Source organism: Lucilia sericata, unplaced genomic scaffold, assembly GCF_015586225.1.
Source record: "Lucilia sericata isolate MDLA Ls3-8-SP2 unplaced genomic scaffold, ASM1558622v1 Contig006604F_arrow, whole genome shotgun sequence".
NCBI classification, from domain to species: Eukaryota; Metazoa; Arthropoda; class Insecta; order Diptera; family Calliphoridae; genus Lucilia; species Lucilia sericata.
The window spans coordinates 1-16377 of NW_023997784.1; the positions used below are offsets into that span (position 1 = coordinate 1).

At 27.5% G+C, this 16377-nt stretch overlaps 1 protein-coding gene across 2 annotated transcripts; it reads left to right on the plus strand.

Annotated features, from left to right (window-relative positions):
• LOC119615649 lies at positions 1-15740 on the plus strand. Of its 2 annotated transcripts, none has more exons than XM_037971657.1 (2): positions 1-19; positions 14299-15740. In XM_037971657.1, exon 2 carries the CDS (start codon positions 14473-14475, stop codon positions 15463-15465), a length of 993 nt encoding a protein of 330 aa, XP_037827585.1. In that variant the 5' UTR covers positions 1-19; positions 14299-14472; the 3' UTR covers positions 15466-15740. The 2 variants fall into 2 exon arrangements, with proteins under 2 accessions (XP_037827585.1, XP_037827586.1); XM_037971658.1 differs by having other exon boundaries at positions 7-19; positions 14430-15740.
• The last annotated feature ends 637 nt before the right edge of the window (positions 15741-16377 follow it).

Here is a 16377-nt window from a genome sequence, read left to right on the forward strand (position 1 = left end):
AACAAATTAAAACTAATTTGTAAGAACTTTATTAAGTTTTCTATTTTTGTACTTCTTATTAATCGAATTAATTTTGCAAGCTTTTCAAAATTATTTCAAAACTAAATTTGCGAATAATTGCCTTAAGTCTGTTTATTTAATGCAACATAATAACAATATAATATATTCATACTATTTTGTAAATACATATTTATAATTTTTTTAACAACATTATCAAGTCCTATCGATCATTGAGAAAAACACATTTAATTGGAATAAATATAATTTCCAAATTAATCCTTGCATTTCATTGGCACTAAATTATTTTACATAGACGCAATAATTGTTCTAATTAAAAAAAATATCCAACATCATTTGCCACAATTAATTTCTATTTATTAATTATTTGCAAATAAAATTATTTACAGTTGCTGAATCAAATATTTAGCGGATTTTAGCAATTTTTCATTTGGAAATATTGTTTGTAATACATGTACATATAAGTTATTATTCATCCCTTCCATCATTAACATAAATTAACATAAAGACTTCTTGCGCTATATAAATTAAAGTGTTCCGAGGAATATCTTGTCCTCGGTACACTCTAATGTACGAAGTATAGATGTATAAGTAAGTGGCGTGATATAATGTCATTGGACGTTATGACACATCGAACAGTATCATAGTGTCCAATGTCTATGATGAGAGTGGCATAAAGTCCATGGATTGCAAATTGTCCATTTTTTTATCATAAAAAGGCTTAAAATAGCGAAGAAGGTGTTCGAAATACCCCAGAGTATAAAATCCCAGGACAGTTTTTTTGAACCAAAATACAACGTACACCAAAGTTACGAGCAATTCTATCCTAGATAAGAGTGCCACTTTCTTAAATCCTAAACAAATTTTCCATTACATTTTTGTACATTTTGACACTTTTGAAAGTGTTATGACGACCATGGACACTATGACTCTTCCTGTCTTACTTCCATGTACATTATGACACGCCACCGTATATGTAACATATTCTAAATTTTACGAGATATTTTTCCGAAACATACAAGAAGAAAGTTGCAGAATTTGTTTTTCTCAATATATAAAGAAATGCACTAATACACTCCTACATATCTGCATATATTAGTGCTATAACCTAACACTACGTGGTACCTTCAGCGGAAAATGGATTTCTAAAACCATTCACAAACAAATTTCCATGAATTTTAATGGTATAATCTAATTTTCCGATTTTAAATAAATAAATTTAAAATTTTGTTTTCAGTAAATATCGCGGAAACTATTTTTAAGCTCGAGAAATTTTGATATACTTTTTGTATGTAGAATGGAGAGGACCGATTGAAATTTTATAAAATCGTATTAAAGTTATAGCCCTAATGTATGTATATACATATGTATATGTAAATATTAAAAATTTTAGTTATTTTTTATCTAATTTACCGCTGATGCTTAAATGCTTAACTATAATTATCATTATTATGTTTTGTTATGCTTTTTAGATTCAATGTACGTGATAAAACATTTATTAAATGTTTCTTTCTTTTTTAACATAATTGTTGTTGTTCTTTATAATGGCTCATCATTATGAGATGACATTTGCATTATTTTTTATTTCAACATTTTAAATATTGATAAGTACGATAAGCCTATATAAATTATTTAATATTATGCAAATATTTTGATGATTTTTTTCTATTTATTTTATGTGTTTTTGCTCCTTTTAGTAGTATTCAGTCTGCCTTCTCGTTTTATTGAAAATAAAAACATTATCTGCCCGTGTGTGTCTCGCGATTTGTATATATTTTTATGTTTTTACAGTCTACGACATGCTTATTTATGAATGTATGTATATAGAAATATAATATACATATTTTATATACATACATTACTTATGTAATTTAAAAATTTCGTAAACAATTTATTAATAGATTATTTAAGTATTATACAAAGTACGTATGTATTGATATAGTATGTATGTATGTAAGTACGTACATATGTATAAATGTTTGTTTGATTACTAATTATTAAGGACAATTCAAGTTAAATGATGCACACGTTAATTATAGAATACAAATAGAATATATTGAAACATAACAAAAAGTACGTAAAATGGAATGCAGTAAAATAAACATTTCAAATTAAAAACTACTTTTTGAGGAAGTGAGATTTTTATAATGTTTTTATGAGTTTTTTTATTTAATGCTATGATTGCGATCTCCAATTTTGATTGGGAATTTATCATAGTCAGCTGTTTGTTCTCAATGAATGAACATTCAAATCGAATAACGAATATCTAGTGATAACGGGATAATTCGCAATTAAGTAATTCAACTTGCAGTCAGAGTAGAATTTTGATCTCCATTTTAAAATCTATTAATTGTGAAATGAAATAGAATTTAGGGGTTTCATCCATCTGCTTAAAATACTTGTTTTATGTAAAACTATTTTTGTGACAGTCTGTCTCCATTTATATAATTTATGCATGGATTTTCCTCTATCTCTAAAACACAAAGTTAACAAATTTGTAAAGGCCTTAAAAATAACTTTTATATAAAATTGTTTTTTATATCTTTTTAATATAAAAGTTTTGTTTTTAAAATCATAATTTTTAAATTATTATGCAAGCTATTTATTATGTTTCATCAAATTTAACACAAACGTCGAATACCATCATCACGTATTATTATCAGTTATATTGAATGTAAACATTCATATAATGAAATTAACAATGAATTCATTAAGTTACTGACAAAATATTGAAGTACGTCTGATTACGTTTCCGATACAGGTAACTCCATTCGAATTTTAGCAAAGGACATTCTCCATTATTTGAATTAATATGCTGATCGGATTCTTCTCGAATAGAAATATGTATGTATGTATGTATGTATGTATGTATGTATGTATGTATGTATGTATGTATGTATGTATGTATGTATGTATGTATGTATGTATGTATGTATGTATGTATGTATGTATGTATGTATGTATGTATGTATGTATGTATGTATGTATGTATGTATGTATGTATGTATGTATGTATGTATGTATGTATGTATGTATGTATGTATGTATGTATGTATGTATGTATGTATGTATGTATGTATGTATGTATGTATGTATGTATGTATGTATGTATGTATGTATGTATGTATGTATGTATGTATGTATGTATGTATGTATGTATGTATGTATGTATGTATGTATGTATGTATGTATGTATGTATGTATGTATACATAATATACACACATCAAATCTTATGACATTTTGTTTATTGTAAATAAATTGATTTGGGTCATATTGTTTAGTTTAATGTCTATATAATATTTGTGTAATATTGATTAGATAAAGGGATAGGGATTTTAGAAAATGTTGTATCCCAAGATTATGGTTTTTATGGAAACATACTTCAAAATGGGTAAATAAACTGTACATAGTTAAGAACAATGTTGTATGAGTATTAGAGAAGTAACAAATGCTCGCTTTCGCATATGCGAATTATTCGCTTACTTATTCGCATTCGCTAAATCTAAGCGAATGTTTTAGTGAATAATATTTCTAAGAAAACTAAACGAAAAGTTAATGTAAACACTTTTAGCGAGTGAAAATTAAAATTCCCTGAGCTGTATTTGTACTTTAGTTATGTATTATGAAGAAAAAATGTTGTTGCATCTCAATTTTTTATCATTTCATTAAGAAAGAAAATGCTAAAATATTTATTTTATTAGCACTACTAAAGGAAGAAGTAAAATTAAAAAAAAGAAAATTACACAGGCCAACTAAATGAAGGTTTGTAAAAACTTTTGAAAACAATTCGATTATTTTTATCGTATTTTTAGCAGTTGAAACTAAATTTGATATCTGTTATTTTCTTTCACCCACCATTTTCTCGCTAAATGGCATCGAATACTTTGTTCATATATTACGTACATTTTATATAATTATTAAAATATATTTACATTTAAGGTTGAATTTCGATTTGTTTGATGTCATATTAAAAACGGGTCTTCATTATATATTTTGTATTTTTCATTGTAATCGATTGAAAACAATACTTTGATATGGTTTCAAGAAAATTTCCCAATATTGCATTGCGTGAGTTTGACTTTCACAGTTTATGGGATAAACTGATTTTACTAAATCTTCAGAAGTATGTTTCCTATTAAATATCTTGAATTGTATATTCTATCACTGGTACCGATCTAATTTTAAAATTTGCTTAACAAAATTGCTAAAAGTTTGAAACTGGAGTATTGAAACTGCCGTCAGAAGAGTTTCCCATTTATGACTATACTTCTTATACTAAACGTACTATCTAAATAGGAATTTGTAATATCTTTTAAAATTTTTAACCGACTTTATATTTTATTGGAATAATAATTTTATTGGATATAATAATTGCATACATATTCAATTATTTGCTTTTAAAATTAAATAAATAGTATTAAAAATTAAAAAAAAAAACAATTTTTGTAAAAATTGTTATGACCTTTAGAGCCGTGGTTCCAGTATAAGAAGCCTAAAATAATCCAATAATAACATTATGAATACGTACGTAATTATTTAAAATTATCTGTCTCTTTTTTTTTTTTGGTTTCTTATTTAAGTGGATGGTTATTTAGTTTTTATCTCATGTTGAGATAACGATAACCATCATCATATTTTTTAATGATTATTGATTTTTTCGTAATCTTAAATTAAGCCAAATTGTACATTTTAACGATTTGTATATATATTTTTTGTAAATATTTCATAAATGTCTATCTGAAATGCAATCAATAACAATAGTAGAACATTATTCATTTCTTTTAGATGAAATGAATACTATTGAAAAAGATTTTATTGACACAGACACATCATAGTAAAATTTGTGATTTATTATTTCCTCGTTCCAATGAATATTGAAGTATTTCTTATTTTAAAATTTAAAAACTTCTTGAAACATATATACATATAGACACATATACAGTGATGTTTAATAAAATGGAGCCACCAGCAGGTTCAAAGTTTCTCTCCACTCCTAAAAAGAATTGAGTTGGAAAATCTAACTAAAATTTTGTATTTTATGTTGATGTCTAATACTGAAGTATCTGATTCTATTGACGAAGGTAGCTTTATTACCTAAGTTCAATGTGATCAAGTCTTTAGTATTAAGGAAACCCATGAGGGCTTGTCCTCTGCGATTGGTGTTTGTATTGTCCCAAGCTACATGTTGGGAGGTGGCATCACAACCTACTACAATTTTCTTATTTTTCCTTTGTGCCTTTTCAACCAGTTTCATCGTCCAAGGTTAATGGATTAAAGCTATATATATCTTGCCTGTGTTAATCAGAGCGTTGGTAGCCGTCTCGTTTATTTGGATAACCCCAATCATAGTCAATTAAACTGTTTTTCTGTGAGTTGGTGATTACCTACTCGGTCTTTGGATTTGACTACTCCGGGTAGCCTGGAATAGGAGTTTTTTTAATCGTCACCTTCCCAATTTCTTTCCACCTCGCTTTTAGGATTTGACTCCTCAAAAGTACCTGTCAGCCCTTTCAATCGGCGCCTCCCCAATTTTGAAATAAAGCCTGTTTTCTGAAAAACCGGCTCCAATCCATATTTAAAGGAATTCTGGGATTTTAAATGCGAAAAATATGTAGTCGCATTTTTAGATGTGCATAAGATGTCGTATGTAATGTACATTTTTGCTGGGTATACATATAGTAATAGTTATGACATGTATTTGTATGTTGATATGTATACAACTTAAATACATACATATGTATTTATATATTTATACTTATACATATACATTAGAGGTGTCCAAAAAATTTCGATGGGTCTCATTTTGTTTACTAGTGTTTAAAACTTACTGGTGTTAAATTTTAGTCAAATAACGGGAACCTGTTAATTAACTTTTTCTTAATATTTCGTCCAAATCTTTTCATCTTATCAATTATCTATCCAATGAGGTATAAAACATTAATATCAAAGGACAAACAATAAAGTTATTGACAATTTCCCAAGCCATTTGTTCAAAAAATCATGCATTTTTTGCATTGTTTAGTCTTTTGCATGTAGATGTGATGTTAACAAAAATATCTAAAAAAAAAAAAAAAAATAAAAAAACGAGTAAAGTAAGAATAATTCAGTCGTTTTTGCAACATATTTGTAAAAAGAAAATGCCTATAACTTTGTTATTTGTCGCTCGATATTAATATTTTAAAGATAAGATTTGTTTGAAAATTTAATTTTAATGGCTCAATTTTATCCGATTTGGCTAAAATTGTACTCCAGTTAGTTTTAGACACTAATGAACATCTGAGCAAAATCGATATTTTTTGGCCACCTCTAATATACATACATATGTATATATTTATACATATACATTCATGTGTATACGTAAATTGTGATTTTCCTTTTTCATTAGGTATACACATTATTTTACCACAAACAACATCTTGATGCTCTGACTTTGTTCTTTTCTCAAGTTGCTTATTGAATAAAATCTTTTCATTTTTAGCACATGCACATTTATATTGTATACATTTGTTTGTACATATGTATATGTTTCTGTTTGTTTGTATATATTATATTTTCGTTTTCTGATAACTTCCAGTTATTGTTAAGTTGTCAGGAAATATGAAAATTGAAAAAGCGTTGAACATTTAGTCATACATAAGTACATATGTATGTATGCTTATGTATATACATACATACATACATATGTATGTACATACGAGTATTTTGCTCGTAATGCATAAATTTAAACTCAATCCATTCGACTTCGTTCTTAAGTTGTAGATTTGTTTTCTTCTTTCGCATCAAGTTCTGGGGATAAAAATATTGGAAATTAGAAAAATATGTGTCAATATTGAACAGTATTGAATCAATTTACTCACAGATACAAGAATTTTGCATAAAGTAGCAGATATACTGTATTTTATTATTAATGGTTAAAGTGTGATAGTAAATTGTTTACAATGTTTTAGTTTTTTAGATTAATACAGACAATATTGGTCGTGAATAAAGTTGTTTCTAAAATATAAAAGTATCATATCCATCTTTGTTTTTAAATTTTATATATTTTCCACACAAAGTTTTGCTGCATTAACATAAATATTTAAGTAATGTGGAGTTGTGACGAATATTAATGAATGAATTAGAAATTTTATAATTTTTAATGAATTTATTTAATTTAAAAGTTGTTTTCAACTAATTTAAGATACTGATGAACCCAATTGAATCCAACCAAACAAATTAATTTCTTAAAGCAGGTCTGTACAACACTAAATCAGAAATGAACGAAAAAAAAGAAAGACAAATGGAAATAAAAGCAGGTTAACATATTACAGTAGAAAAATACATATACAATTCTAGGTTATTTTTATTGTTATACTTTTTTCATTTTGTCATTTTTGTGGCAACTATTAAGTTAATATGTATATTTTCTTAATATACAAAGAAAACACAAATGAAAAAAGACAACAAATTGTGTCATTTTTATGCCTAAAGATATGCTGCAGAAAGCACGAAGAAGAAGATTACGAGTGTTTGTCTTCCATTCTTCCTCTCTCTCTCTTTGAAACTATCTGCAGTCCTTTGTTAAATACGAGAACGACCATGACATGATGAAATGAGTTCAGCCTGTTAAAAATGTTACTCCCTTTGTGAGCAGAAAGATACATGCATAAACACACACACACACATCCTTGCATATTATAAGCGTACATGATAACAATGTGTGTTTGTATGTGTGTAATTTTTGTTTTGCTGCATTACAATAGTATGACGTAAATTCATTTAATATTTAGTGAAGAAAATAAATAATTCTAACCGAACTTATAGTTATATCATTTAATTTTTCTATATTTTTTGTTTGTTTAAATTCCTGAAAGTATGCCATTCTCAATTCAATTCGTTTGCGATGTTATAGCTGTTGCGGTTTGTGTTGTTGTTGATGTGCAATATAGCATTTCTCAGTAGCACGGAATTTAATGGTTTGGAAGTGTATGAAACATATACATACATATGTATATTACACATGTACATTACACATGTACATACATATGTTTGTAGTATGAATGTCATTGTTAAAATTTTTGTCGCAGTGACCTTCACAGCATGAATATTACAGTCATAATAACAAATTGCAATAATGTACCAGAAACTTAAAATTGATACATAAAATAAATATGGTAACAATCTTGACGAAATAAAACAGTTTTGGACTCATCTGTCCAAACGATATTACCAACTTTTTAACAGATTTTACAAATTTATTGTTAAGAATGATTCTTCTGATTTTCTTAATTATTCTGAATACTACGGATTCATTACTTACTTGCATACATATAAACGGTTTTACGTTCACTCATATGTAGGTTTAAATTTGTAGGATATTGCAATTTCTAATAATTTCATTTCAACATTCCATGTTATATCTTCAGAAATCAGTTTTTTAACGATTTCATGCTTCAGTTCTTTGCAGAGGGTGAAACGATTAATTATTTACGGCTGTATTTATAAAAACTTATTTTAGGTTTATTAAACAATTTTAGGCAAAATTCAGGAAAATCGTATTTATAAACGTGAAATAGCTTAAAACACCTTCAATAAACCATTGACAATTAGAAGAATTTTATTGTAGGCTCGACCCTTCTTTAAGCCAACAATAACTTGATTTTTAACAATTTTTTTCTCAGATAAAGATTTTTCCGGTAATTTTAGGTTGATTGCGAAAAGTAATTATGGTTTCTTTTAAAATAAAATCTAAAAATTCTAATTTTAACGTTTACAAATTTGTAAATAAAATCCCAGAAAATTTTTAAACGATTATATTTTGAGGAATAAACTCAAATCTAGGCATTATTGGATTAGTGCATGAATATTTCACAATATTCCAATTGTCCAGCACTATTTTTAGGCAATTTGGAAATGCCCGTCTGTCAACCAAATGATGGACAAAATCATTTGATTTGGCTTTTTCAAAGTTTGTTGGTTAAATATAATGCCATAAAGTAATTAACCATGTAAATTATATTGATTAGTGTTATACTAATGCAAAATATATTCGCCGGCATTAAAATTAGTCAAATATCAAAGAAATTTATCAATATTTGCAAAAATTTATCAAAAATTACAAGGAAAATAAGTAAAAATAAGAAAATGTGTCATAGTGATGTATATTTTGTCGCAAAATATCCGTTATTCGGATACTTTTAATAATAATTAGAAATTATATGTTATATTTATACATCTGAACTAAATAGACATTTATTAAAGCCATATATATATTTATTTTTCTTAAAAGTTTGTTTTTATTGTCAAAAATCTATTATAAACAAAAATATGAAATTAAGAAAACCGAATCAACGAATATTTTATCCTAATTGTACGCAACACTAACATATAAAATGACAGCCATATTGTACAGTGCTGCCAACTTAAACATAAATCAGCACAATAGTTAATATACGTTTATTATTTGTTTATGAATATCACAATTTTATTAACGGTTTTTAAGGCTAAAGTGTGCTTTAACTATTGAGTGCATTAAAAGCAAAATAAGATTTTTTTATAAATACAAGCGTTAAACTCCAATGTCATAATTATTATGATCCAAATTTACTTATTAAATAAATAAAAGATTTTGCTATATAAGTAGGTGCTTTAAAATTTCGTAAGAAATGCCAAAAATTTTTACGTGTTCAAATAATTAAAATTTTATTTTTGCGTAAAATTCTTCAAAACAACCATTTTGAGAAATTATATAAAAATTTGTTTGTACATTTCTTTTTAAAAACAAAATGCAGAATCATATAAAACAAAAAATCTATCTTTATTTTTTTTTTTAATTTTTATATTATGTGGCCACATTTAGATTGGCATTCCTACTAGTTTCCAAGATATGACCAAAAATGTCCATGTACATCTACAAAAAAGGGCCTTAAATAATAAAAAGCTTTTTTTCATAATTTTTTTTAAAAAAATGTCAGTTCTCACTCTCGTGGACCTTCTTTTACGTGTTTGCAAAATTTTGTCCAAATCGGAGGCTATGGGAAAAATCTTTTAAATTTAAAATGGAATTACTGAATGCAAGTAGCTACTAACCGATTTGAAAGCGTTTAAATAAAATGATATGCACTGTTACACACAAAAAAAAAAAAAAAAAAACACTAAATTTATGGAAGAAAATATTGAATTGTGTGCTGCACAAAAAAAGACGTTTCAACTATCAAATCATTGTTTCAAGCAAGTTTTTGTACCCAATTAAAGAAATAATAACAAAATATATAAATATTTAATAAATTTAATTCAAAATTATTAATTTAATGAGCAGTTTGGTTGAAAATTTATTAAAAAGTCAATTAAGCTGATAATTAAAACAATCAAAGTTTTAATTGAATACAGTGCGTTGAGCATATACAAAAATATCTCTTTGTAGTTACGTTTGAACAAATAAAGTAATATCTTAATTTTTAAATAGTCAATTTTTGTAGATATTAAAAAAAGTAGTATTATTTACCCAATTTTACACTTTTCAATCGATTCCCGGCGACACCAGTTATTTTTAGACACTAACTAACAAAATAAGATCCATCCAAACAAAACCGATATTTTTTAAACACCTCTAATGGATGAATGCTTGTAATGTTTTTTGCTAAACATTTTCGTAAGCCTATTAATTTGAAAATTTTAAATTTCTCATTTCATTCCATAGAAAATTCCATGATTTGGCAGAATAACTCTCAAAACAAAACAACATAAAGTAGAAAGAATACAAAAACAGCAATAGCAATAGCAACAACAACATTATTCAAAACCTTTAAAATTAAAATTCATGCTTAAGTTTTGGGTAAATTTGATTTTGGTTTTTGTGGTAGATATACATAACTTGCTCTTCATGTTCTACTACTTGTTTTTAATTCCAATTTACTTTTCATTCGTTGTAGCTCTTGTACCGAATAAGATAAAATGCTAGAAGGAGTCAGTTTCCTTGTCGATGTCGTAGTTCTTGTTTAAATTTAATTTGACAGACAAGAAGGAATAAAAAAGTTATGTCAAGGTGTCAAACCAAAGACATGTTAAATGGAATAATAAATTTGTAGACTGAATAATTTGATAGAGAATTGCCATAGCCTTTTACATATGTATGTATGTATGTATGTATGTATGTATGTATGTATGTATGTACAAACATATATTACGTACTGGTACAGCAAAACTTGAAACAAATTGTTTAGTAAAGTCTTTAAATTAATTACAAATTAAACCACTTTAAGATGATATCGTCTCCGTGAAAAGCGTATGTACATTTGGGCTATGACTTTTTTGATTTTTTGCAAATATCAAAATTTTACATGCCCTAGCTAAAAGGTCCATAGAAATATTGAAAATTTTTTCGATGTAATCAAAAGAGTTTACGCACCAATGTCGAAAATTTGATCTATAGTTTTAGTTAATTTTAAATATTTATTAGTATGTAGATATTTTCCCACACAATATTTACATACATATGTGCATATGTTTTCCAGATATAAAATTTTTTACATATGGGAGATAATAATTTATTGCAAGTTTACCAAGTTTTCCAAATGTTAATTAAGATTTTAATGTAACATAGGAAAAATGTGAATAATCTTATATTTTGTATTTAATTCTTACCAATCCACCCATTGAAATTCCGCCCATTTTTTTTCTAAATGTTCACATGAAATCTTAAATAATCACATTGACACTAAAGTGTCTCTGACAAAATTTGAGCACTCTAACGGTTATATTTTCTTAGGTATACTGATTTAATATTTTCTTAATATGGATGGTGCCACGCCCACTATAGCCATTCCGCCCATTTTGTCCAAAAATATTCTTATGGATGTCAAAGTTATCCGAAAAAATTTTAGGACTTTAGCTGTTGCAGTTTCTGAGATGGCTCCTCGTCCACTTGAAATTTTGAAGTAAAAAGAAGCCTATAAATAATTAATTATGTTAACGCTATCGGTTCTATACATTAGTAGGTCAATCGATGCGTATTTTATCGAGCGATAAGCTCAAAATTACTGAATCGTTAAGACCCATTTCGAAAGGATTCCAGATTTTCTTTTAACAAATTGTACTGAGATCAATATCGCTGGTAGGGAACTGAGGCCCTGTTCAGAAAATGTATTTATTATTTTTCTCGTAGTTAGTATATTAATATGCATCGTTTGAGAGGTATTCCTACAAAAGTGTGGTCAACGGAACACCCTACTGTACATGAATAGAAACAAAAAACAATATATAGAATATGGGTATTAATTCATAAATAGTCATTACAAATTATTGTAAATAAATTAAAATCATGCAAAAATAGAGACACATTTTGCAGATTTTAACTTGTTAGTCGTTGTTTGATTTATTTTTAATAAAACATTAAAAAGTAAATAAAGTGTATGAGTTCTTTTTCCGCCGGTATTAGTAGATTCCTTTTTTTGTTTAATGTATGTATATCAATAGATTTGTTCCATTCTCCTAAGGACCTTGCTAACTATTTTTTCATATTGTGCAAATTTGTATTTTATCAAAATATTTACAGGCTAAGCAGTATGGCTAATAATGTTGAAAATATATTTACAAAATCTGTTTAAAATGTAAGAGTTTAAAACCAAATTAAGAACGCTTTCATGTTTTTTTATAACAAATAATTTGAAAACTAAAAATGTTCAGTTATAAACTTGAAAATACGCAGAAAGTAGAAAATTTTACTTTGTTGCACTTAAGTAACCTTAATAATTTATTCGAATATTCTGTTAGTCAATTGACAATATCTTTTCGAATTATTCTCTTATTAGTTAATAAAGCTTGTAAATAATTTTCCACGATCAATCGAATAAATTTTATTCGAACGACAATCCTATTGAAAAATCGGTATTCTGTGTCTATAGGTCTAATTTGTAATCAAACTGAATAAATTTTTGTGTTTGTATGTACATATTTTGTTTTGATGATATTAATGATGCCTAATTTAACAACGTTAAGCCAATGGAGGGAGGCTTAGCCTAAAAAAAAAGAAAATCATTTTTCATTTCGAAGAAAACGTTCTTGATTGCGAATTAATGATTTGCAATAAATATGTATTATAAGTTATTTATGAGATTGCAGACTCATACAATTGTCATTCATTCGTATTGTCGCTTTAAGTAAATTATTTATATGAAAAGCCATTTATTGGTCTGACAATTTTTTTAGTAATTCAAATACATACCAAATTACCAATTAACAAATTATGTATCAAATATATTTGTCTCGGGACACTAATATTTACTAATCCCAAATAGGAATACCTCTCAAACGATGCGTCTTAATGTACTAAATAAGAGAAAAGGTCCTCAGTTGCCCACCAGCGATTGAAATTATTGATCTCAGTACAATACATTAAAAAATGTCAAAAATCTTTTTGAAATGGATTTCAAAAACTCCTTAATTTCGAGCTTATCACGGGAAAATAATTAAATTGTTTGTTAAAGTATTTCTGGTACGCAAAATTCTGAAACGCTGCAAACCGAATGCTAAAAATATTTATAAATATAATTCTGTATAAGCTAAAAATAAGGATCATTTTGACACCTATTTCGATAAAAAGCAAAAATGATATGTCTCTCAAACCCAATAAAAATCATTTTATGACCCAAAAATATTCTAAAAATTCAAATAATTTTCTCCCGAAATCAGCTCAAAATTTCGGAGATCTATATTTTTAGTCGCTGGTAGGGGACTGAGGCTCCTTTCGAAATAAATATTTTTTATTTTGTTCGTGTTCAGTACATTAATACGCATCAGTAGGGATGAATTTCTACATGATATTCTTAAAAGCGCTGTTCCTACGGACACTCTAACGTACATAAGTAAAGGGGAAGACCATTAATTTGTAAATATATAGAAATATCTAAATACTTATACAAACATAGATACTATATTTGTACTTATGTACGTAGTTGTATATATATAAATATTTGAAATAAAACGAAGGAAATAGAATGTTATTAATGAATGTATATACTTGCACCTATATAGCTACATACATATAAATTAGCAACAAATAAAAATAATAGAAATTGTATAATATAGTATTTATTTGTTTTCTCTCTTTTATTTTGAAAGTTTAATCATTTGATCGTGATCTTGATCAAAGATTAAACCAGCATGTAAAAATTGTCACTATTTTGTTTTAAAACTAATTTAAATAATTTTTTTTACTGCCAGGGCAAACTTTCGCACAATTTGCTTTTGAAAATACTTGCAAATACTAATTTGATATGATTTTTTTTATCTTTTGGCACCAGTACAATGCTTTTGTAATACACAGATAATTCTAAAATTTTAAATTGATACTAGATCATAATATTAATATTAAATAAATAAGTACAATAAGTTAAAGGAGAAAAAAAAAACAATTTCAATTCAATTAATTTAGTGCTCAGTGGATTTGTCAAGGGCCAAATGGCTCTCAGTTTGTTATGATGGAGACATTCCTTGTCCTGGGTTTATGTTTTATACTCTACGAAGCATTGGATTTCTTTCAAGGATGCATACATAGTGCAACTCCCTCTGCCAGTGATCAAATAGATGCATACCGTCGTCAGTTGGACGAACAACGTCAAAAGCAGCAAGAAGAACAATTCTTGGCAAATTTAACTCCACTTCTGAGTGCTCAACTAGCTGCTGCTGGATTTAATCTATCAACTGCCACAACACCAACCGCTTCAACGGCAAGTGTTATAAGTGATTTGAAAGCTCAAGTTCAAACTGATTCTGAAAACTATTCCGTAAGTACACCCGCGTTGAATTCTGGAGGAAGTGGAGGCGTTGGTGGTGAAAGTGGATTTAGGCCTGCTAATCGTAGTGTTTTCGAAGCTCAACAAATACATAATACCTCGTCATTGCCTAGAGACTATTACTACTTGCAGCAACAACAGTTGAAAAACAAGAATTCGTCTAAATCATTACTGTCAAAATTTTCAACATCTGGTTCTGATAATCGCATTTTTCCAGAAGCTCCCAGTATTTTAGGGAACCCTGCGGGCGTTATTACAACACAACCTGTGTTACAACACCAGCGGAACTCATTCGACTCGCCAACATCCATCATCCCTGAGCACGCAGCAAATTCTATAATTACTCACGATTTGAAGAGAGCCCTTTTAAAAAACCACAACAATAACAACGACGATCCCAACATTCTCTCTCGTCACAACTCACAGACAACCTTGTCATCGCACGAAGCATCCTCCTCCGGAGAAGAGGACGACTCTGAAGCATCTTCGACACAAGGTGAAGCTTCCCTCGATTCTTGTCCGTACAACTCTGACCACGATATCAACGAGGATCGTACGTTCACAGTGGGTTCGTGTTCATCATCGCATGCCGATTTTCGAGAAATTGAATGTGAACGACTGCGCCGCCAATGTGTGAGCGTTAAACGCATTTATAGCATATCGGAGAAATTTTAGAAATATTAAAATATCTAAAATTCAAAAATAAAACCAAAAACAATCATTAAAACATGTTTGCAAAAACATTATTGGTTAAAGATTTGCTGAAAAATTATTATTAACAAAAAAGGTATTATCAAGTGAAAACTAAAATTTCTAAAAAAAAACACAGAAAAACTTAAGAAAAAGCACACACCTCTTTCGAATCAATCTTCATAACTACAATTGCACTTTTATTTCAATTTAAGAGAAATCACGCATATTCAAGCATTTCACGCATAATTTTTCGTAAGTAAATCCACATTCACAATACTTTTAATTACAACATGATCGATTCACTTCACTTCTTCATCACTGCTACACAAATTATTGACTAAATAAGTTAACTAAAACGTTATTGTTAATGCCTTCTATTTACTAAATACATACATATCTCTAGAAATACATAAATACAGAATTAAATTTGGATTTATATCAAATTTGTTCATAATAATTATCGTAATTTATTTTCCTTTCTTTAGACGTTTCAACGCCAGAGAGATAAAAAATAAATACAACTTACTTATTATTTTATTCCAACCCATCATGACCAAAAATTACTAAAACCTTGAACAAAAATGACCAAAAAATTAAACACAAAAAATAATTAATAATTTATTTTTACAGCAACATATCGCTCATTTATTTCAAGACTGGTATTATCTAGAAAAAAACGCGTTTCAAGAAAAACGGCTTTAAATGTTTTATGACATTTTAATATTTCAGAAATAACTTATCAAATAATTATCGGATTTCAAACATAAAACCATATAAAAAAGGTATAGATTAGTATGTTTCTAATCTGAATTTAAACTTAGGTTTAGTTTTGATGTTTACAGCAAAAAATCACCTTAACACCGAAAATAGTAGACATTTTTCAAAAAAGATAAA